The sequence below is a fragment of the Pyrgilauda ruficollis genome, unplaced genomic scaffold (genome assembly GCF_017590135.1).
Source record: "Pyrgilauda ruficollis isolate IOZ18807 unplaced genomic scaffold, ASM1759013v1 scaffold29, whole genome shotgun sequence".
In the NCBI taxonomy this organism is placed as follows: domain Eukaryota; kingdom Metazoa; phylum Chordata; class Aves; order Passeriformes; family Passeridae; genus Pyrgilauda; species Pyrgilauda ruficollis.
The window spans coordinates 12475614-12499767 of NW_024524266.1; the positions used below are offsets into that span (position 1 = coordinate 12475614).

Sequence of the window (24154 nt, forward strand, 5' to 3'; positions counted from 1 at the left end):
CAGCACACTTTACATGTTAATGTTACAGGTATATGCCTGGTAGTACAGAAGACCCAGCCTTGCATCCTTTGGTCACTGAGTGCCCATCCTTGTCCAAGAATATCAGGTGATTTAGGCATTTCATGATGGCCCCCATCTCTTCTCCATTAACTAGTGTCACAGGATGTGAGTCTTGCCCGGGTGGAAGTGTTCCAGTACCATCCCAGCAGCTTCTGTTTGGAGCTGGACATGGTCCATGCCTGTCCACCTCAGACACTAAAAAAACATGAAGAATAACAGAACAGTTGATTTTTAGAAATTAAAGAGTGCCTTGTTGGACTTTCTGTCAGCTGAGATGGACTTCAGTTTCTGTTCTGGCTAATCAGGGTAATGGTAGCAGAGGAGAGGAGGGGAGCTAAACTGATCATTCAAGGAGGTTGGATATCCACAGATGTGCTCTATCAATGTTGGCAGTAGTTCTTCAATTACTGTTTTCTACAGTGGTGCAGTGCTTTTATCAATTGAACAGAAAACTGTCCCCTGACTATTTGTGGTTTTATCGCTGCTTGTCTGGGGAGCCTGCTGTGGTATTCTCAGAGTTTGGGCTCTCCTTCTGGGGAAACCATTTTCTGTATTAATGTTATGGTATTATATATATCATGCATGTACTGGCACAGCTGTGTGTGAGGCCACACAGTGAAGTGAATTGGGAAATGGATTTAGTGGAAGAATAGCTCACTTGGAGCTCTCTGGTCCCTAAAATGTTAGTGTGTGGCCTACAAAGGCAGCAGTGCTCCTGCAGTGGAGAGGGTGAGTGCTTATAGGAGTTGGTGCAGAGACGGAACTAAAGCTGATTTTCAGAGTGGCCCAACTTCTCTCTGCTCCTAGTGTATGAATTGGGCAGTTGGATGTTCATGAGTTTTACCTTTTTGTGAATGTTGGACAAAATCCTTTGAAGAGATTTTTTTTCCATTGGCATTGTTCTAATGAAGCATTTCAGAAGTGTTTCAGTTTCTCTGTTGCCTTCTGTTGGTTAGCAGACCTTATGAAGCCTCAGTTCAGCACTGCCACATTCCTGTCACTGTCAGTAGTATGGGCATTTGTCAAATGGTAGGCTACTTTTACCTTTTTGATAACACAAATGTCTTTTTTAGCTGTAGAGGGGTCAGCTGGAAGTTTTTCTGCGGTTCTGCCAAACAGTGTGATAACAGGAGCCCTAAGATAAGGTGTCCACGCTTGGTGAAGGGTGCAAGCAGAAGTGTTGGAAATTTCCCAATATGTCACTATCCAGTAAACACACAGAGGTTGAAGCTGTGTGTCAAAAATTGGATGATTTGTAAAAATGCTGTTCACATGTGCTCTCAAAGGACACTTAGTGCAGCCTCTACACCCCCGGGTTTCTTTGCTGGTTTTTCCCTTTGTGGCCCTCTCAAGGGAGGGTGCGGGGGAGTGTCCTGGAGCTGGCAGCCACTGAGGCCGTCAGCTGCCAGCATGTCTGAGATAACATGCACAAGGAACTTGGTAAACAAGAGCCTTCCTTTCTGCAGCGTTGCAGTTAAAATAATGGTTCTGTAAGCAGTTTGAGCTAAGTAAATATTGGAGTGCATCTGATTAAGAAGGTGCTGTTTTGTTACTTTTACATAAAGTGAAATGCTACTGTAACTAGTTTTGAACTTTGGAAGTAGATATACTTTCTAATAGAGAAATCTTTTCAGAGTGTGAACTTTTACCTCTCTTTCTTGTGATATTCAGCTGCCAGTGAGCACTGATTCAAAAAAGAGCAGCCATTGAGGAAAAACCTCAGACCATTGCATTTGTTACCTTTAAAAGGGTTTTTGCTCTACTCATCACTTTTGTGTTTTTCATCTTTCAGGTAATATTATCCATAAGAGACACTAAGAAAATTCCCTTTGTCTTTATATTTACTTTCTTATGCTTGATTTCTTGTACTGTAACGATAGATCAAAACAGAATAATATATACAGGTTATTAGGAAGTGACATTCATTAATTAATGAATGTCACAACACGTTATTTCTTGTACTTGCAGAATTTTTTAGCCTTCATTTATTTAACATCTGTGGTAATGCCTTAAGTATTCTTCTGTTAACGCAGAAACCACTGAAGCTCAGTTAACTAAAGTAGCTTCTTATTGGTAATTTCTCATTTGTCAAACCAACTGCATTATTTATTATTCGTGGTTTTGAAAATACACAGAATTGTGGACAAAGAATGTACTTGATAAAAAATTTTCAGAGCTGTTCTGGAGTATTCCTAGTTAATTCCATAAACAGTTTAAAAATTCCTTGCTACGGTCTCCCACAATTTGAGTACAGCAAAAGCTTTGTGGCTTTCAGGGGTTGTAGCAGGTAGAGGGACTGTAAGGAATGAGTGTTAAGATCAAGTAAGTGTTAAGATTAAGTAATTTGATTTCTGATTTCTGCTGTGCTACTTTGAAATTTGCCTGTATTCCTCTTGTGTTTGCTCCTTTAAAAGCATCTGCTTAATGGAAACGCGTGAGTGAACTCGGTTATCTTGGAAGATGGAACAGGAGGTTTGTCATATCAGTGCAATCATGAGGCATTCCTTTATTATATATTTAGTTTTATGCTGACTAAGCTTCAGTTATGATTTTGCTGGTCTGCAGCAGATAAACCTAAGCCCTTTGCCCTTTGGCATGCTCTGTGCATTTAAGCACTTTTGTAGTGGGCTATCAGTGAACAATTTGCCCTCTTGGCATCAGATATATATTTTGGATAGTGGAGGTATTTAAAAACAAATAGCAAAGCAAACAGCAGGTAGGAGAGAGTGTTGTCAGTTCTGTTTCAGATGTGACTGTAAACATTGCTTCCAGCCCTGCTCTTGGCTAGGGCCTTGTTGCTCAGAAACAGAGAAGCAGCACAAGTGCAGCCAGGCACCAGGCTCTGACATCACCTCTCAGAGGTACCATATCCTACAGAGTCAGGACTCAATCAACACATAAGGTCTATAAACCTTCTAAGCATTAAATGTTCTAAGCTGTCCAGTCAGCAAGACTGGTAAGTAAGAGAACAGTCATTCTGTACTGTGGTAGTATTTAGAATGGGGAATTAGACAGTTAAAACTTCCCCTTTTTTATGCAACAGAGTAGTGTTGAAAGACTGCTGAACTGTTTGTTAACACACAGGCAAAAACTGGTGGCTAGACTTGGGATCAGGAAAAAACTAGTAAAAAGGGATCCTACATTCCTTTGCAGCTGGCAGTGTAGAGTGGGAGAAATTATTTTAAACATGTATCACTTGCTAAGAATGGTATAAAAAAAATTACTGTCTTGACTAAGTGGTGCTGAAAAGGAAGAAAACATCTTATTTAAATGTGGTGACAATGGCTGGTCTTTTTTACTTTTTGTGGTCTTTGTTCTTTCCCTTGCTCATTTGCAGGGGGATTGGGCTAGATGACCTTTCAGTGGTTTCTGTGATTCTTTCATTAGCTGGTGTATATTCTACTTTTGATAAAAATAATGAATACATTTATTTTCAGATTTCATTATAAATCTACAAAGAATATTCTGTCCATGTTTTTTAGAAAAGGATCTGTAGAGTTGCAGATGCAGGCATAGTTGAACAAGTGTTCCAGCTCTGCTTTCTTTGGAAAGCTGCATTTCACGATTTGTACTTTCTATAACAGCATTATACAAACATTGTGGTGTTAACATTATTTAATATTTGAGAAGAATTAAGTAGCACTGATTTTCCATATTTCCTCTTTAGAAAGCTATTAATAATTGATATTTCAAGTATGTTTGGGTTTGTATATGGGGGAAAAAAGGATGAGCACATTGAAGATCATAGGTGTTGAGCAGCCTTGGCAGGAGAAACAGAAATCCTTCAAGCTGTTTCAAAGGAAATGCTTGTTAAAAGCAATGGGAGTGTTATCTAAAAGTTGCCGAGCTCCGGAGGAGAGAGCTCTGTTGTATTCGCTCTGCCATCCAGTGGTGTCAGAGGAAACTGAACACGAGTCACACAATTGCCTGTCCTGAGATTCTAACTTAGCCCAAGAGGTGCCAGGCAAAGAAAATGCATCCAAAATTCACTGCGTGGGTTGAGGTGTTGGGAAGAAAACACAGATTTTTCTAAGGAAATCATAAAGGGTGGTCAGGTTTTTTTTCCCCGAGTTTCCTTTCCAGTCTCTCAGCTACTGTTAGGAGTTGCAGGGGATGATAGTTATGGTAGTGCATATGATTGTGCTGAAAGAGAATCTTTTGCTATCCGTCAATGTTCAAGAGAGATTGATTTAATTTCAAGGAATATTTGTGGGAGGAATAACTTAATTTGGGGCTCTAAATGCTTCTCAGGTGAGAGGTTGATCAAATACTTCTTTTTAAATAGGCTTGTTTAGGTACTATATTTTTTTATTTTCCCTCTGATATTTTGTTATTGACTGGGAGGCATAGTAAACAGATAATATGGTTATACTGTTGTTGAGTTTAATTTTATTTCTAACAATCTGTTTCTAATTTTGTTTCCTCCAGCTTTTTAGATGTTTTAATTAAAGTCAGGAACAGACACAATGACGTGGTTCCAACCATGGCACAAGGGGTGATTGAATACAAGGAAAAATATGGCTTTGATCCATTTGTTAGCAGTAACATCCAGTATTTTCTAGATAGATTCTACACCAACCGCATCTCTTTCCGTATGCTTATTAACCAACACAGTAAGTAATTGCTTTTCTCTTCCTTGAAAACTCAGTTATTGCTTGTAAACCTGAAGATGAAGCTGTGTTTTGTATTTCTTTTCCTTACTCATGACTATTCTGTGCTAATCATGGCAAAAGAGATAGTGGCAACTGGTTAGTTTGGTACTTGGCAGTGATCAGAAATGAATCCAAAACAGCAGTGTGCTTTCTTTTAGAATTCTCAGTCTTTGTTAGTGTGGCTGTTGCTTTTTTAGTATTATTGGCTGAGATGGCTGGTGAAGTGATGTCTAAAGTATTTTTAGGTAGTAGTAGAGTAGCTGTATCTTCCTGCTCACAAAGCTTTCAACATAGTTTGTAGAGCTCATATTTATTTCATAATGAAATGCAAAGATGCCGTAAATTTTGAATTTAGGTTAGGTACTATACATACGTTTTTTTCCAGCAAGTTATCTAGACTTTCTTGCCTTCTGAAGAGGTTGAGTATTTCTAACTGAAGTTTTAAGTTACAGCTCTTGTCTTCCATTACTTCCTATTTCCCATTTATGGATAAATGCTGGAATTAGTCATCCTTTGTCATTAGGTTCTGTTTCATTTGTTGTTACTAATAAACTCACTTTTTTATATTCGTATTACAGAGTGAAGGGAGTTACTTGCACAGCTCCCATTAACCAGTATGTGCAACCATGCAGAAAGTGATCTGTGTAAAGTTAAGGACAGTCTTCTGATCTGTTTTAGTGTGTCTTGTGCCTTTTAGCTCTAGAGCTTCATTCTCTGCTCAGTGTTTTGCTTTTCTGAGCTCTCAGAAATGGTTGTATGCTACAGATAATGCAGATGCTGGAGTATGAGGTGTTTTACTACAAGTTGTGTGTCTTTCCAGTAACCTTTCATGTGACTAACTAATGCCTTGCTTTGTGTGTACAGATAACTTGAATGTGGCAAAGCATAGAAAATGAGATAAATGTACAGCTTTTTCTTTACTTGCACCTGGGCAGAGAAGTGACAGACATAAAACCAAGTTAAAAGACTTTCAGAGAAGAGTTCTAGCAATAGAGTACAAACATTGTCCTGATATAATTCTTGGGCTGAGTGCTACTGTAATTTGCAGTAATCCTAAAATATTCAACATGATTCATTGAACTGAACTAGCTTTTCCTATGGATCCTCCTCTTTAACTGGTTGTGGCTTAAAACTGCTTGTAGATGCTTAAAATTTAATTAACCTTGTATAATGTTTATGTCTTAGCAGTGTTAGTGGTCTGTCCGTGATGGCAAAAATTAATCTTGAAGCACTGATGAAAAAGATAATTGGGAAGCAGAATGCAAATCCAGGATTTTGCATGGTTTGAATTTCTGTTCCTACATTCCTGGCAGACTGTTTCCTACAGAGCTGTTCTGCAGGACACAGTGCCCAGTGTGTGAGCTTGCTGTGCCCAGGGTAGGAAAAGCTTTCAGATCTAGACTTTTGCTCACCTCATGCTGCACCTGCTTCCTGTCAGAGCTCACTAACTTGCTAAAGTGGCAGAAAATCACTCCTGAAATGAAGTACAAAACCTTTCTACTTCTTTGGGAGTCTCTTTAAACTCTTGGTGAAGGGTCTGGTGAGTACCAGACCCCTTGTACAAAGAGGGAGTGGGGATCATACTGCTGAGATCCAGGGAGAAAGTCGAGTGAGTGAGACCTCTGTGCCAGCTGTGAAATTGCAGCTTAGGTGAGTGTTAAAGGCTTCTCATGATGTCTTACAGTTCCACAGTCCTTTTTACTGTAATGTTTTCATTGTTGTGAGTGCTTCTGTTCTGACATAACAGTATGAATGAAGTGTTCTGCATTTTAATTTTATCTAGTTTTTTATAATCTGCTTTGAAATGTAGGTTTTCACCTTAACCCTCCCACATCACGAATTCTGTTTTAACTAGTCTTAACTGTAAAAACTGGGGGAAAAAAAAGGAGGGAAGATGAGCAGTTAGACAAGTAGTCTTCTTAAATGAGGATTCTGGCAATTTTCTGGAGTATCTTTTTACAGAATGATGCAGTATCCGGTAAATCTCAGATACCATCAGATTGAAACTTTCTGGCCTGCCTCAAGGGTGAGAAATAATTTACTACAATTTCTTTTTTATTTTAGCACTTCTGTTTGGTGGAGATATTAATCCTGCTCATCCCAAACATATTGGAAGTATTGATCCTAATTGTGATGTGGCAGAGGTAGTGAAAGGTAAGATGAAGTTAATATTTTTTGTTACTGAAATCCCTAACTTAAAATACTCAGAAATATTTTATTGAGATACAAGAAACTGAAGGCTATTTAAATCCATTTCTTCTTTTCTTATTTCATTAAATTCTGTTTTTCTGCTCACAATAAAACCCTGGGCTTCTTGATACTTTCTAATGTCTTCATTATTGAGAAGAGAGAAACTTTTGGTCTGTTAACAGAATTAAAAACACTATTTGATTTTTAATAGCTTTAATCTGTACTTTTAAATATCAGATGAAGTGTCTAAATGTTTTGTTAAAGTTTAGATGTTTTCTTCCTGAAATACTTAGAAGCAGGTTCTCATGTACTGCTTTTGTATCACATGCTGGTATTACAGAAAACTGAGAGTAAGTGAAATTTCCATTTTGTTTAGTTTTGTTTAGTTAGGCCTTTTAGTAAAATGTCCTCAGGCGTACAGATACCCCAGTGAAACTCCACATTGCTCTGTCATCTGATCATACCAGAGCCTGTTCTGTCTCCTGCGGAAGGCATGGATGTGATGGTTGTACCTGACTGATCTGGCACAGTCACACTCAAGTCCTGTTTGCTCTGTGTTGTGAATGTTAACATGCTTTCAGAATGTTAGCAAGGAGGCATGAGGCAATGCTGCCTGCTTCAAGAACATCTCCATGGAAGGTTCACGCTCTGGGTGTATCTATTTGCAAATGCAGGTCGTGCTGTAGGAGAGAATTCCAGGCTCTGTCCTTTGCTGCTGTTTGTGCAGCTACAAAGAGGGGTAGAATGTATTTCTCCCCTTCACTTTCTTTCAGCCTTGGGTGAAGTGAGAGGGAAACCTTTCTGATCTCAAAGTTTGACTTGCATGATAGCTCACTTTGTAATGCTTTTTACAGCTTTTTTCCCAGCTCTTCTTGGCTCCAAAGGTAGCCTTTTTCAGCAGCTTTTTTTTCTTTAGATTGACCTTATTCCACTTCGGCCTCAGCATTTTATAGGTTACAGCCATGGTGTTTCTTTAGCTTTGCCTTCTAATAGCAATATTTGAATCAGTTTTGATCATCAGATTCACAGCTGCTGCCTTCGACAGGGGAAGTGCATAGTGTCAGAAGGTGCTAAGCCCAGTTTTCAAACAAGTAGCTAAAATAGATCATACACAACACTGACCAAACAGTGTTCAGTGTTGCCTTTCAGAGAAACAAAATGGCCTTAAAGACAGGGGCTGTACAGTCCTGTCAAGGTGATTGAGGCCTTTTCCTTGTAGAATTGCTGGAAGGATTAATTTATGTTCTGTATGCTGTGCTAGCTCCCAAATGTTCTGGTTCACAGGCAGCATTCTTATCAGTTTATCAGTTAAAATGTTGAATTTGGTACTGTATGTGGCAACTATAAACCCTGTATGCCCTTCAAACGATGTAGAAATTATTTAAACAGCCACATCTTGCTTCAAGCAGCTACACCAAGTGTTGTGTCTGTGCTGCCTGAGGTGGCTCTCTGTGTCTCACCGACTGTCGTGCAATGAGACTTCTGAACTGACAGCGAATTCAGGTTTTTTCCTGAAGCCAGGATTTTATACTTACCAATAGATCCCTCACTGTTATTGCTGCTTAATCTCCATTCACACCATGAGGCATGCTTTCAACTTCACAGTCTCCTCCACAGTCTTAGGACTCTGCCAGAGTCCTAGAGGAAGATGAAATGTTAGACTGCACTCATGCTGTTTGACCCAGTGCTGTTCCTAATGCACCCCAGGATCCCCTTGGCCCTCCTGGCCCCAGGGCACTGCTGGCCCATGGACAGCTCATTGTCCACCAGGACCCCCAGGCCCTTCTCTGCAGAGCTGCTTTCCAGCAGGTCACCCCCAGCCTGGGCTGGTGCCTGGGCTTGTCCTTCCCCAGTGCAGGACCCTGCATTTGCCTTTTCTGAGTTTCAGACCATTCCTGTGCCCATCTCTCCAGCCTGTCCAGGCCCTTCTGAAGGGCTGCCCAGCTCTGGGGCTGTCGGCCACTCCTCCCAGCTCTGTGTTCAGTGAACTTGCTGAGGAGGCCTCTGCCCCTTCCCCCAAGTCATTCATGGATAAGTTAAACAATACTGGGCCCAGTATTGAACCTTAGGGGGCACCTCTAGTGACAAAGGGTAACTTACACTTTCTGCCTGTGTTTCAACAATACATAAAGCCTGATTTGGGCTACGGGGAGGTATTTTCAGGGGGAGTCATTTTTGGTTCAGGGGGAAGAAATGAAGCTTTTCTCCAGCTTTTCCCCCAAGAGACCTTGAAAATTAAGTATTGTAAATAGTATTTTGTTTGGAGAACCTGAATTTGTGGCTGCAATGTAATTCTTTTTTATTTTAGATGGAAACAACAAGTATTAAATTGTGATCAGGAAAGTAGATTTTATGGTCAGCCTAAGATTACATCCTCCTGGTTTTCAAGCCCTGAACAAAGAAGAAAAATAGCTTCCCTCCAGTACTGTGCTTTTCTTTGTAGAGCTGTAGGTAGAGTTTTCCCTTTCCTGACAACTGGGCTATGAATGTAGAGAGAAAAAGGAATTAGATTGGATACCAGCTTTATGCTTGTAAACTAGTGCTCAAAGTGAATGTTCTGTTTGTGGTCCTTCACAGGGAGGATGGACACTGCTGATCATCACTAGAAGATTTTGATAAATCAGTATTTGTTCTGTTGTTTTGTAGATGCTTATGAAACAGCTAAGATGTTATGTGAACAGTACTATACAGTGGCACCTGATCTGGAAGTTGAAGAATTCAATGGTAATTATTAAATTAATTTAACTGATGTGTATAAGAAAATGCATTTCTGCTATCTGTGATTCCTAGTTTTGTTATTTAATTGTAAGTTATAATTTGAAATACAGCTGTACAGTTACTTTTGTTCTAATGTGTCTATGTGGGCACCTGAACTATAGTTTATCATCATGATGTGTACTTCTTTATGCTGAATGCAGAGCTCTGTCTGCTAAATTCACTATCACTTCAAAGAAAATAAACCAAGACTCCTCATAACTGAGAAGGAAACATGCCTGCCTTCTCATCTTCTAACAGAACTGAAACTTGTTTCATTCCAAAGTATGCTTATAAACCCATGCATTCCATTGGCACTTAAAACACATTAGTGGGCCCTTCTGTGTAAGATGGCAAAATTGGAATTTTTATTAGGTAGTCTATGCTTTAAATCCTATCATAAACCTCTCACAAAGAAATCTGTTTCAAGTTTATTGCAGAGATAATAATTGGATGACACCAAACTGATGAGACAGGCTGTGTCAGCATATTGACTGCTTTTTGATCATTATTTTATTGACAAAAGGGAGCTTATTTTTTTGTATTTAAAAAAATTTTCCTGAGTGATCCTCTCCCAGATTTTGGACAGCTGCCAAACATAAGACTAAGATGGTTCCAAACTTCAGCAGAAGAATTGCAAAAGTCTCAGAAATAGGTAACACTCAATGGGAGAGTGTGATACTTGGAATATGTGTTGCTCAAAGTACTACTGAGTAGTGTAGAAATATTTCTCTACACAAGGTGGTGCTGTCAGCAATGATGCATTGCCACCCATCTCTCCCAAAACCAAAGGACCCAACCTTCCCCTTTTAAACTGAGTGATTCTAGAGATAAAAGTACTGAGTGTTGCAGCAGAGGAGTCGATCAATGCAAAATTCATCTGAAGGCATAAGTAAAAAGATCCAGCAGTAGAGAAAGCAAGTCGCTGGAGCTAAAAAAAAAAGAATGAAGAATTATGTGTTTCCTTTAAATCAGCTTATTATCAATGTGAGGAAAGCAGCTTTGCAAATTACCTTGCAAGAGCAACAATGACTCATTTTCTATCTCTGTGCCTCAAACAAGTGTGAGTCAGTTTGCCTTGGTTTCAGTGAAGCATAAGGGAATGGGAGTATGGACAGACAAAAATAACAGAATGAAATATCAAGTTGCCTTGCAGAGCATTGTTTTGGTCTTCTCCTTTTCCTAGGAGTTTTCACTACCATGTTTCTTAAAATAATGACTGGGATTATTACCAGCCCTCAGTGCCAGAAGGAATGAAGTTGACTCCAGTCATGTTCTTTGTGCATATTTATATCTTCCTGGAATTTGTGAAGCAGACAGTTTGAGACTTCCCTTCAGTCTGCACTGCTGCTCAGTCTGACTCTCTGTAATTGCATCATTTAATGCCAGTAGATACTTGAATGTTCAGGGATGACTTCATCTTCAGCCCCAGAGCTGTCCGGGAATGTATTAAATGCAGCTGTATTATTTCCTGCCCAATGAATCAATGGGCACTTTGGCACTGAGACCAATGCCAAGCCATACCCCTCTGCTGGAACATTCACAGTGGGACAGCAGTGGACAAACAATTCAGTGATGGTTTGGAATATGGAGGCTGGGATATTGTTTGAAGTATATTTGAAAATTTTTGTGAATACTTACATTTTGTGTGTTTTAATGAAGGGAAAATATGTAGTTGATTTTAGACTATTTAAACAGTGGGGTTTTCTTCAGTTTGAGAATCTTGTTGTGCAGCAAATATTATGCTTAAATAGTATATGAGCATGTGAAAGTTTCCCACTTAAGTAGGAATGTTTTCTTGGTTAGCATACACTGTTGTATGAAACCAACCACTGCTTAGTGAAGTTTCGTATCTAAACAAAGTCTGCTGACTGGATGGATTTGAAGATCATAATTATAATGTGTTCTTTCAGGTGATAGCAGTAACTAAAATTTATGTTTTTACTTCATGGAGCTAATTTTGCACTGGGAAAATCAGAACATGCTTACATACTTGTCTGTGCCTACATGGTCCTGTTACTCTGATAAACGGCAATGCTACAAAATACTGCTTTGAAGAAAAATGATTTGACATTTTTATTTCTCTTTTTTTTTAGCTAAAGCTCCAAACAAGCCTATTCAAGTAGTCTATGTACCTTCTCATTTGTTTCATATGTTATTTGAATTATTCAAGGTAGGTTGCACTAGTTAATATTTGGGAGGGTTTTGTGACCCTATTAGTATTAAAATTGTGATTCCTTTCAGTTACAGCTCTTAAATATTATTTAAGTTTTCCGTTCTTAAGCTTATTCTTAAGTTTCAAACACTCTTCACTTGTTTAAAAGCCAGACTTAAGCCCCTCTCTTATGACCTTGTGTACTTAAAAACTGCCTGGTTTCCCACTTCTTCTGTTACATTTTTGTAGCTTTTTTAGATTAACTTAGAACAGTCATGACAGCCTAAGTTTGTAGTGATGGAATATTCATAACCTTGCAGTTTTTATGAACTTGCTTCTTTATTGCATATTTGAGGACTAGGATCAGTGATCCTAACCTATTTGAGGTTAGGATCAGTGTCTTTATTCTGAAAACAGGCCCTGTATCTTTGAATAGTGTAGATGACGTGCTTTGTTTTGGTTTTGTGTTTTCTGAATAATTGGAACAAGAGTGCAAATGGAACATGTGAGAGCTGTTATATCATTTGAAAGAAGAGAGGAGGTCTCTAGGTGGTTCAGCTGAACACGAGAAATTGAGAGGAAAACTTGTATTTGGCCAGAGAGAAACTTTTTCAAAGTACTGGTTTTTGGGGTTTGCTTTCTGAAATTTGTCAACTTTGTTCATTTAAGTCTTCTCCCATTTTGCCATTTGTAACATTAGTTTTGCAGCAGAACAGATGAGAATTTGTATGGTATATGTGAGTATGTTTTTGGTCCAAGTCATGAAAAAGGCTGAAGCCAGTAAGCTGTAGCTGTAAAGAACTGAGACTGGCAGTGAAAACTCTTGTTAACATGAAGTCAGATTGGCAGATGATGACTCATATGTGACCCAGACTGAGAAGATCAAAGCTAGCTTTCTGTGAGGAATGTCACAGTTGGTGTGGTCCATCATGGAAGTCAAGGATATTCTCATCCTATGGATGTATTTACTTGATTTCACACAGGACAAAAAAAAAGTCTTGCTAGTCTTGCTTTCTTTTCTCTGACTGTATCAAATAAGTACAAGTTATGTATAACAAGTTGTAAAGTAAAAATTTAACCAAGCAATTAATTGACTTCATGGCACTTAAATTTGTGTTAAATACAGACTTTTCTACCTTGTACACAACTGTAGGACAGAGTGGAAGAGTAGGTGCTACAAAATAAATTCAAGTTCTAACTTGTCAGAAAAATCTTATGTTAAAGTTAGAATCAAAGGGACTGTGTTTCCTTTTATCTTCAGAATTCAATGAGAGCTACAGTGGAATTGCATGAAGGTAAGAAAGAAGCCTATCCATCGATCAAAACCTTAGTCACTTTGGGGAAAGAAGATCTATCTATTAAGGTAAATGCCTAAAAACAATACACATTGCAAACCTGCTAGTTTTAGAGTAGAAAGACTTTTAATTTGAAAAAGCAAATTAATTACTGTATCACCTGTTTCATATTCATTAGAACAGAATATTTTCGGTTGGGAGGGACCTACAAGGAGCATCTTGTCCAACTGCCTGACCACTTCAGGGCTGACCAGTGTCAAAGCACGTTTGTTAGGGGCAGTGTCCAAATGCATCTTGGTCTCTGACAGACTTGGGCCATTGTCATCTCTCCAGGAAACCTGTTCTGCTCTTTCAGTGCTCCTCCCATACAGAAATGCTTCCTGATGTCCACTCTAAACCTCCACTGATGTTGCAACTTTGAACTGTTCCCACATGTCCCATCACTGGATCCAGGGAGATGAGATCAGCACCTCCTCCCTTCCAGTTCCCCTCCTCAGGAAGCTGTAGACCATGGCAAGGTCACTCCCAGCCCACTTTTCTCCAAACCAGACAGCCCCAAAGTCCCTAACTGCTCCTTTAGTTAATTTTTAAAGTAATTTAGATAATGCTTCTTGATGTTTTGTGGTTTTTTTTCAGAACCTCATGTTTAAAACTCTTTAATTTTCATTCCTTAGATAAGTGACCAAGGTGGAGGTGTACCTCTAAGAAAAATAGACAGATTGTTTAACTACATGTACTCAACAGCACCCAGGCCCAGTCTGGAGCCCTCAAGGGCTGTGCCTTTGGTAAGCAATTGCAATATGTATTTAAATGTCCCTTTGCAATACTCTGATTTTGTATTTCCCTTCACTGCAATCTGCTGGATCAGGTTTTCCATTGAGGAAATGCTTTATCATTAGCAAATCTTTCCAGGTAGAACAGAAGAAAATTAATTCTGTTATCATCACTTAGTCTACAGAATAGAAAATTACTTTGCTTTGTCTTGACATTACATTCTTGGAAACAAGCATAAAAAATCTGCACAAGCACAGTATTTTCACAGGTTAATGGGCAGCATCATTAGTGCAGTATTACAGAGCAGGTGAATGACCTAATGAGCTCCTCTTTGATGTATAAATTACTCTTAATCTAAGTTTCCCATCATAAACAGATTAAAAACCTGGGCCATGCTGCTCAGCACTTGAGAAGCACCTTCTGGCAGTGCACAAGCTTATACTAAGTCTTGAATTGAAGATCATATTTTTGTCTAAGTTGTGGACTGTAAAAACACCTCAAAAACCATTCCTGATCCTGCATGCGGTATGAACATATTTGGTATATTCCTATTTAATTGGAAAAACCTTATGTGATACTCCTTTCTGAGATGCATCAGTGCCATATTTCATGTAAAAAATACTTACCCTTAGTTTCTTTTAGGCAGGCAAATTATTTCAGTGTTGAATGAGTAGATTCTTTTAGCAAGCATGATGTAAAAAAAATCTTAAAATACTATTTTTAAATTGTTTTATTAAATTGCATATTGGCTCGTGATAAAAATTGTATAGCTACTGTTCCACTTGACTGGTTTCAGTAAGTGGATTAATACGGATACTGTATTTTGCCTCTTCTCATCTCTGTTGCTTCTGATGCAGTCCTTTATCTCTAAGCCTGTCGAGAAGTTGATTCTCTAAGAAACTTTCTTTCCCTGCTTAGAAGCATTCTCATCTAGCAGGTTCCTATGTAGTTGGGTTTTTATCTCCCCTACTGATACTTTTGTGCTTCAAGTACCTTCAGATGAGTAATGGGGCAGGGAATGGAATCACAGGAGCATTAAGAATGGAAATGACCTCCCAGGATTCAGTCCAGCCTTTGACCAAGCACCACCGTGTGAATTAAACCACAGCACCAAGTGCCATGTCCAGTTGTTTCCTGAATGCTTCCAGAGATGGTGACTGACTCCAGTACTTCCCTGGCCAGCCAGTTTCAATGCTTGACAATCCTTTCAGTGAAGAAATTCTTCCTGATGTCCAACCTGAACATCCCTGGCATAGCTTGGGGCTGTTCCCTCTTGTCCACGTGACTATTTTGGATATAAAATATTTAACAGTAAACTGAGGGTAAAATCAGTTCAGAGTGACTCAGAGGTAATAAATTTCCTCTTAGCTTATGAGCTTTATGGTGCTGCCTTGGTCCACAGTGGGTACCATTGTGGCATGGCAGTGCATTGCACTGGGTTTTACCCTTTGCACTGTGGGAGGTGCTAAACCCAGTCCTGTGTCTGCACTGACTTGGTACTGATCCTTTACAGCTCCTACCTCTACAGCACATCTCAGTCTTATATTTCAGACTTCTGCTTTTTCATAGAAAATCATCTTGAATGTGGTGAGAGGCAACAGGCCTTAATTCAAATACAAGCTTTTTTCTGTCACAAATGGTAGACTCTCTCTTGATGCATAATCTGCCTTTGTTCTGTCTCACTTTTGATCAGCAATTTACCCTATCAGTCTACAAGGATTTCCTGAAACTCGTTCTCAAGATAAACTTACACCTTGATTACCAGTTGTATTCACTATTAAACTGTCTCTTCCTTTGTAGCTCTGATTGTAAAATGTGTTCATCTTAGGACTGACACTATTCTTTTTTCTTTTTTCAGTGCATCTTTAGCAATGAGTTGCTATATTTACTTCCTCATCTTCAAAACTGCTTACTTTGATTCTGTGGCATTTATCTTTGGTATTCTTCTGTATTCCATTTTCAGGCTTTATTTTCCTTTCCCAGTCTATGCCACTGTAGTCAAACCTACAAAGGAATTCCCCTCTCTTGTGAGTCTGGCAGCTTTTGCCCTGTGAGTCTGACCAATGCCTGCACAAGACTGAAAGTTGAGAAAAGCTGTTCAGCTCTGTTATTTATATGTGTGTGCAGAAAGAAAAAAGTCATAAACTGTGAGTCTGTGCCAAATTTTGCCACTAACAGGAACAAGGACTTAGCAGTGAAGTCTGACATGTTGTGTTATGGCCCAGATCCAGTTATAAAAACAATTATGCAGTGCTTTGTATGTCAGTCTGGAAATAAAAATCCTTCAGCAGAAAGGTTCTACGTAACTCCTCTTTGATGTCCATACAGAGGGAGTCTCTTTAGTGCCAAAGACCAAACCACTAAAAAATTTGAGTGCAGCAGAAGGTTGGTAGTGTGTCATCCTTGCCTTAGGTAATGTTTTAAGCTAAGCTGGTGTGAAGTGTAAACAGACATATTTTTCTGTTCCAGCATTTTTTCCCGTTGTTATATGATCCCCTGTCTAGTTTATGAAACATTTATGGAATTGGGCAGTGGAAGAGAGGTATCCTTCTGTTGATTGGGGAAAATTTTTGCTCCCTGTCATTGCAAATGTTGTTTAAATCCTGTTGAGAAACCTTGTTACCATGGCAGCATTCAGATTCTAGTGGGTTTTAGGTTCATCTGCACTGCACATAGAGTACAGATTAAAACACATGGTCATGTTTAATGATAGTAGGTTTTCTTAGGGAATTTAATGGTTCTCCTTCTGACAGCATTTGTTTATAGTAAGAGAAACATGGCTTAAATTAGTTTTAATTTAAATCTGTTGATGCTAGTAACACAGAAATGTAATAATTTCCTTTTTGTTTAATGCATACCATAACATTTAATGATAAATTTGCTCTAAGGAGTTTTCCTTTCTCAAGGCAGATGTGCCATCACGGACTGTTCTGTCCTCTAGGTCAAGCACAGATCTATGTAATGAACACCTCTTGTTAATTGTCTTTTGTAAAATAGACCCTTTGCAAGGCCAGGATTTAACAAGGTACTCATCTGGGGTCTGTTGCCTCTGTAGCTGTTGTAAGTTACCTGGTTTGGACAGCACCCTAAAGGCAGTGCACAGAGAGGCTGACAGGAGACGTGTGAAAGAGGGCTGTATGAAATAATGATGTGGGCTAGCACAGAGCATAAAGGAACAGGAGACAAACAGAAGTTGGCTTTTAAGGAGGGGTAGTTCTGGAGTGAGGAAAGTGTTTTCAGTATTGTTTGATACTGCCCTTTACTTGAGCTGGTCCTTGGGGTATGGACTGTCCACAAGTTGCCTTTTGGTCGCTGTGCTTTGTAATTTATGTAATGTATTTATTATCCAGTCTCCAGAGAAGGAAGTCAGCTTTTGACTTTTTTTTAGTTCTTTCTAAGACAGTCAAATCAATTTTTTAGAGGTTAAAAAAGAAATCTCTGAAGTTTCAAGGCCAGGTGTTTGAAAGTCATGCATATGTCTCTAGTGGGAGACGAAATTTCTCTTTAAGAAATTTAAAACATGATGTTGGGAAAAGTGCAGCTAAACAACTGTTTTAACTCTGTTAATAGACAGTAATAGCTATTACAGGCAGTGTGAAAAGAGCATATTTGGCATTTCTGTTTATCATTTTGCTCAGAAGAACTGAGTGAGCAACTGCAAACCAATTTAATACTAAATTTAGAATTCTGTAAAAACAAGATAAAAACAGCCAAAAGATGTTGTAGTAGATGACAGCAAGAGAATTCGTGATGGACACTTCAGTACAAGTTCTTTATTGTTCACTTTTCCCTCAAGGGATTTCCTATAAAGTGATACCACATATTAGCTGTACTAATGGTTGCAAATCCTTCTTCTTAGCATTCTCTTTTTTGTATAATTTCAGGCCTTGTTTATAAAATTTCAGGGCATGTTTATCACTTTGTCAGGTTGCTTTTGTAGAAATATTATTGTGGAATGAATTTATTGGTTTTCTGAAAGCGTCAAGTGTCTGTTTTTTCTCGTAGTCCACCCATACTACCTTGCCTTGTGTATGTTTGGGTTTTTTTCCCCAAATGCTTGTGTGTTTGGAATAGTTCCTTTATTGCACTGGATCGTCCAGAAAAATTCAGGTGGGATTTGGGTGCATAACCAACAACTGTGGTTCTCAGCACACAGCCAGTCGTCTGAAAGAGTCATGTGTTGAGCAAAATCTTACTCCCTGGCTCCAGTGAGAAAGACTTGGGGGGTTTTCTAACAGCTTTTCTGACAAGGGAGGGTTGGAAGAGGTGCCTTGTGATTGATCTTGCTGCAGGCATGGTTATGAATATTAGTTTTGTCAATTTAAAATCTAAACTTTGTACCCATCAAGTCCATTATGCTTTGAAAATTGTGTGGACTGTACTGCGTCTCAGTCCTCAGGAGATGATTCAGTGCTGTGGAATCCTGATCTTTTGTTAAACAGAGAGGATCATTTGCCTTGTGTTAGTCTGAGTGTTCCTCTGCAAGACTCCGCTGATCTCTGTGGCACTGTAGCATCAGCAGTCCCTTAATAGTGTGACCTAGGTGAAGTAGACAAGAGTTGTCTCTGGCTTTCTTCTGTAGTCTCCTAAGTGTGGATACATTTGAGAGAATGATTGCAAGCTTGGGGGAGTAAAAATATGCTGTCAAAACTCTTGATTTTTTCCAAAGAAAGAACACAGTGGTCAGCAATGGTCCTCACAGTGAGGAAGGTGTGTAGGGCATTGGTTTGCTTTGCTGGTGGCCAGCAGCATGTCTGGTATGCTGCATCTGCCTGCCTCTGAGAAAGTGCAAATGGACAAGGGATTTCTAGCAAAGGACTCAGCCCTTTTTGTACTAAAAACTAACACACGGGAGAAAAGGAGTTTGCTCAAAAGGCTGAATATGGATTTAGAGCATAAGCTGAGAAAGGAAAGCTTCAAAAAGGATTTGATACAAATCTAATATTTAGGTATCCTCTCTTTTCTAAATTAATGCAGAGATCTGTTGCATTTTTTTAACTTCATAATGTTTTTCCTTTTGTTCTTTTGTTTTTGCAGGCTGGGTTTGGCTATGGATTGCCAATTTCTCGTCTGTATGCAAGGTACTTTCAAGGTGACCTTAAACTCTACTCCATGGAAGGCGTGGGTTCAGATGCTGTTATTTATTTGAAGGTATGAATATCACCCTTTTATAAACTAGTAATGCAGTGCAGGTTGTTTGTAGCAGGTTCTTTTCACTCTTCAGCTTGTTTTCAAATTTCTTTTTGCCATCTTCGACACTTTGACCTAAATCAGTTGCATAAAATCCTAAACCCCAAATTATATATGTTAATCTGGCAGTAACACTAGTTAGTTTGCTTTGATTTTTTTTCAGTCCCTGTGTTGGATTGTTACATTTTGTTAATCTGTCATAAGTGGTGAATCTTCCAAGAACTGTGATAAGAGATAATTTTGGTTAATGCTTTTTGATTCTAAGTTTTGGCCACAGTAGAAATGACAAGGCTATTGGCCAACTCCTGACTAGTAAATATGGTCTTTTTTATCCAGTTCTTGAAGCAATAGACTGTATTGATCCTGTTGTCATTTTTTGGGACAGCCCAGGCTACTCAGGGGCTAAAGGTTGACACTGGTTGAATTCCATGAGGGAGTTTAAAAGCACAGAGTGTATAGCTTGTGTAGGTTGTTGGCTTTGCACTGTCACTGTGTCCTGCTGTATATAGCAAGTGACTTGTGGACTCCTCTGCTTCTGATGGATTTGATCCTCTGCAAGTGTGGAGGAAAAGGGTCTGGCCTTTCTCAGAGGAAAGGTGGCCCAGGGCACTGAGCTGGGTCAGCCCCCAGAGGTCAGTGTGCTGGCAGAGCCCCGGTGCACTGGGGAGGGGAGGTGTCGGAGTAGCTGTCTGCTTTATGTCAGTGACAAATCTCACTGAAATGTTTCTGACCAAAAATGTTTTTTCTTGCCATCTGTGTGGGCACCACTCCCTGGAAAGAAGGGGAAAGTATTTTTCAATGCTATTATTTTCTTTAAACTTTGACTGGGGTTTTGAGTATCACTAGAGCTACTAGTCACAGCTCAAGTATTTTCGGAGTAGTGCTGTGACATGTAACACGGGGATAACTGTGACACTTGTTGGGTGCAGAAGTTGTAACTGTAGAACTCCCAGAGTATCACCTTGCTCTGTACCTCCAGTGATAGCTAACCATTGCTTTTGTTTTCCCGTAGGCCCTTTCAAGTGAATCATTTGAAAGACTTCCTGTTTTTAATAAGTCAGCATGGCGGCACTACAAGACCACACCTGAAGCAGATGACTGGAGCAATCCTAGCAGTGAACCAAGGGATGCTTCTAAATACAAAGCTAATCGATAATTTGCCACCTTTTGTCTCTGTTGGAGATGACCTCTGCATTCAGTATAAAGTCTCTGCTTTGTTCCAAAATCCTTCAAACCACAGTAGCTAATTACTTCCAAACAAAGACCTAATCAGGGCATTGAAAAATACTAAGAACAAAGTGATGATTGGGACTTAAAGGAAGGCACTGAGCACGTTTGGTATGTGAATCCTGTGTACTTCACCAGAATATGCTTGGTTGCTTCAGTCATGCATTGGCAAAAGGGTTCGCACTGTGATGGCACTTAGGAACACAGTGTTGTAACAAAAAGATACTATTGGAAGTGGCCAGTTCTTATTGCAGTGTAAGGATTGGTAAGATGTGCAGAGCCCCATAAGTGGTGAATGGTATCTTGCACAGCAATATGGTGTAAGAGAAAAATTCTAACATAGTTAAATGTGTGCTTCATGCAGCATTTGTATTGCACAGTGTCACCCCCAAGAGAAAATCCTTTGAGCTCTTCAGATCTTATCTCTAGTGAGTTTATAGTATTCATAGTTATAAAAAGGGTTGTGCAGCTTTAAACTGATGCTTTCTCCAAATTCCCAAAGCCATTTGTCATGTGCATACAAAAGTTGTGTTGTTATAAGACAGTAGGACTTCCACTTCTTGGTATGCAACTTAATGATTTTCTTGACACTGAAATGCATTTCTGTGCATTTTTCCTTGTTTTCAGGAAAGCTCCTAAGTAGTTAGATCATCTCTTCATACAAGAAGTTCTGTCAATACAGGGGCAGGGGGTAATTCAAGTTCCTATTTGCTTGCCATTTTAGGGGAATTGGGGAGGGGAGAGAAATGCTGAGAGGCCAGACAGCCAGTCACACAAATGAATTTGCCTTAAGAGTGTTGGTTGCTGAAACCTGATTAGTTTAAAACCTGTAAATAGTTTGCAAAGTTATTTATACATTCAATGTCTGACTACAGTCTGGTAACCTGAATTTGTAGTGTATATAAAGATGTTGTACACCAGCTTTTGGAACATGTCATTGGTCTAAGTACATGAAACTGGAAATACAGTAGAAATGGGAGGGACAAAATGGGGCCAGTACCTGGTTTGAGTTAAAAAATATCAAAGATTATAAAAATGCAAGTATTTTCCCCTTAAATTTATCGTAAGGGTCATTGCTGACTATTAGAAAACTGTTCCTCACAAAGTCTTTGCCAAATGCTGTTTCTGATACTATGGCCTTTCATAAAAACCTGTGAAATTTAGAAGCTCTGGTGATACATTAGCTGTGGCAATAAAGGAGATGAGTTGTAAGCAGCTCTGATGCACCCTCAATTTCTCTTAGGTGTTTTGATATTTTTGGGAAGATAATAATAGAGATTTTAGCATGGAAAAATTAAACTTGTTTACTAAAATTGTGGGGGAACTGTCCCTTTTGTCCTCCCAGTATTTATTTTTATAAAAAACTGTTTTATTAGGGAAATGCTGAGAAATTCCTAGGTATTTTAAAAAAAAGAATCTTAGTTTGACTTTACAATAGTACTTTGCACTTCATAGCACATCTCATTGAAGGATTATAAAGTGCTTTGAGCAATAAACTCCATAGAGCCCCATTTCTGAGCAGTCGAAGTTCTTGCCTTGCCTGCGCAGTGATTCCTGAACGTGTGTGAGCAGTGGGTGAGCTCACAGGGCTCCAGCTCCCGTGGCTCTTCCGCACACAGGGACTGGGATCAGGCCCGTGGGAGCGCCGGCTCCTTGTCTCCACGGGCTGCCGCCCTTCCCTGCGATCAGGTGGCAGCAGGGCAGCTGCTGAAGGCTCTCCCCGCTGTCAGCTGGGCAGTGCTGCCCTCAGAGCCCCCTCTGCCCGAGGCAGGGAGAGGAGGGGCTGAGGGTTCCTTCCCGTTCCCAAATCCCAAACCAGACTTGTTTGGCCGGGCCAGAGGGTGTGGCACGTGTGGCCTCCAGAGCAGCAGCTTCCCAGCGCTGCTGCGGAGAAGGCAGGTTGTTATTCCAGCAATACAGCTGTGGTGAAACCAGGGGAATGGTTTGACTGAAACACTGGTTGCAAGTTACATCTACTAAAATTTACTCATTTATCTTCTGCCCCCACCTGTAACTTCGTACCATTTTTTAAATCATTTCAAGTTGCATATGTTTTATAGTAATTGCAGAGGAGATTTTGCTTCAAGGTAGAAACCTGTGATGAAACTAATGTTTCCTCGGTTGCATGTGGTCAGTTCTTTATCGAACATTGCCCAAAACATTCCAAGGAATAAGGTAGTCTGCATAAGAAACTAGAATTTTAGCTTTTGTTAGAAATTGCATTTTGTAGTAGTAAATCCTGGCCTGGTACTTGTTTTTGGCTGTCTCCTTATACGTGATGAGGAGAGGAAACAGAAAGCAAAGGAAGGACTTGTTTTCATTAAGTGCATGTAGGCCATGGGATGTAAACCATGGAAACTGTGAACAAAAGCTGAAGTTACTGTGGAGGACGTTGTGCTGTGTTAGTGATGTCACTTCTTGATCCACAAAAACAACTGGCTGCTTGCAGGACAGGAGTGCTCCAGTACTTAAAAACTGAACTCCCCTGAAATCACACTCACTTCCAAGAAGCCTGAGCTTGTACCAACACCTCAAAACAGCAGGCTGGAGCACAAGGAGTTAATTTTCTTTCCATTCCCCAAGGTCTTTATGGGGGCACTACAATGAACACGAGAGAGAACTTTTCTTCTCTCCAACCTTGTCCGGGCAGCCTGTGCTTTGGTGGCAATCCCAGGTGTGCCATCATTTGTTCCACACTCATTGTCCTTATGCCATGTTTCTGCATAGGGTATTAGTCTGAAAACTGTTCTAGGAAACAGCAACAGCAGACCTTCAATTAGGAGAGGGTTTTTCAATGGCTGTGCCTGAAAAATGAGCATGGGTGGGTTTTTAATATGGCTGGTTTAACTACAGATACTGATTTTTTTTCAGTTACTTCTACCTTTGATTGAAATCTCTATGTTTTAATATCTTAGGGCTGTTAATTCCAAACTTTCTGATGATACACAAGTATATTTCCTTTTTATGAATTTCAGAGTTATGGCCTGCTGATGTTATTGCAACCTGCTTGTCTTGACTTACAGGACACAGAAATACAAAAAAAATGTTTTCAGTGAAAATGTTCCTTACCTGTTCCGTTTATGATTAACAAATTGAACAAGAGATGTTTGCTCCTTCATTCTTCCTGAGAATTTACAAACAACTTCTGTATGTCATAGTGTAACAAATAGTTTACTTTTTGTCTGTTGTGCATTTTTCTGGTGTATGCGTCTTGAATGTAATTTTATTAATCCTCTGCCTAGTTTAATATTAATAGAAGTCTCTCCAAATCATGTACATAAGCTCCCTGCTTTTCTAGGCTTTGTTTCAAGGTAACAAGGAGCCTTTCAGAGTCCACATTTGATGAGAAAAATTCAGAAGATACCAAAATGCTTCTTTTGCAACTCAGGTGCAGACTTTGGCTGTGTAATTGGCTATGTTGACCTAGGAGAGCACAGAGAAAGTCTTTGTCCTGCTGCAGTCTGTGCTACCTCTTGGGCATTGTTTAAAGGAGGTCCATTGGCACATGCTTAAAGAGTATGGATATTAATTATAGTATTCTTGGAAAACTCAGGCTACGTTTTGGCCATGAAAAGCTACATTCACTGCTACAACCGGGTAGCATTCTTTTCTTTGTCCTCAGTAGCATTTGCTTTGAAACAGCTGTTCACTTTCTCCAAGAAGTGAGCAAGAGTGATCTTCAGTAGAATCTCCTGTTCACCTCCACCCAGACATAGTATTTAAGGTGATATCTTGACCTCATTGACATGGAAGAGGTTTCCTCCCTCCTCACCTTATTAATGGGTACCTCTAGATCCTTATGTGTGAGGTGCTGCAAAAGTGGTCAAGATTCATGAAAACAATTCTGTAGGAAACAG

The 24154-nt window shown here is 39.5% G+C and overlaps 1 protein-coding gene across 2 annotated transcripts in view; it reads left to right on the forward strand.

Annotated features, from left to right (window-relative positions):
- PDK3 (pyruvate dehydrogenase kinase 3) overlaps positions 1–24154 on the forward strand; it is a 54167-nt gene that overhangs the window by 28880 nt on the left and 1133 nt on the right. Inside the window, exons 4-11 of one of the 2 annotated variants that reach the window (XR_005955532.1) lie at positions 4489–4673; positions 6777–6866; positions 9549–9626; positions 11753–11829; positions 13073–13174; positions 13781–13891; positions 18918–19031; positions 20083–20408. Coding sequence is in view for 1 of the 2 variants with exons in the window: in XM_041472518.1 (XP_041328452.1) it covers positions 4489–4673; positions 6777–6866; positions 9549–9626; positions 11753–11829; positions 13073–13174; positions 13781–13891; positions 18918–19031; positions 20083–20226 (901 nt within the window). In the remaining variant the exon portion in view is untranslated. Of the gene's footprint in view, positions 1–4488; positions 4674–6776; positions 6867–9548; positions 9627–11752; positions 11830–13072; positions 13175–13780; positions 13892–18917; positions 19032–20082; positions 21809–24154 lie in introns of those variants that run through there. The other variant, XM_041472518.1, reaches the window with a different exon arrangement.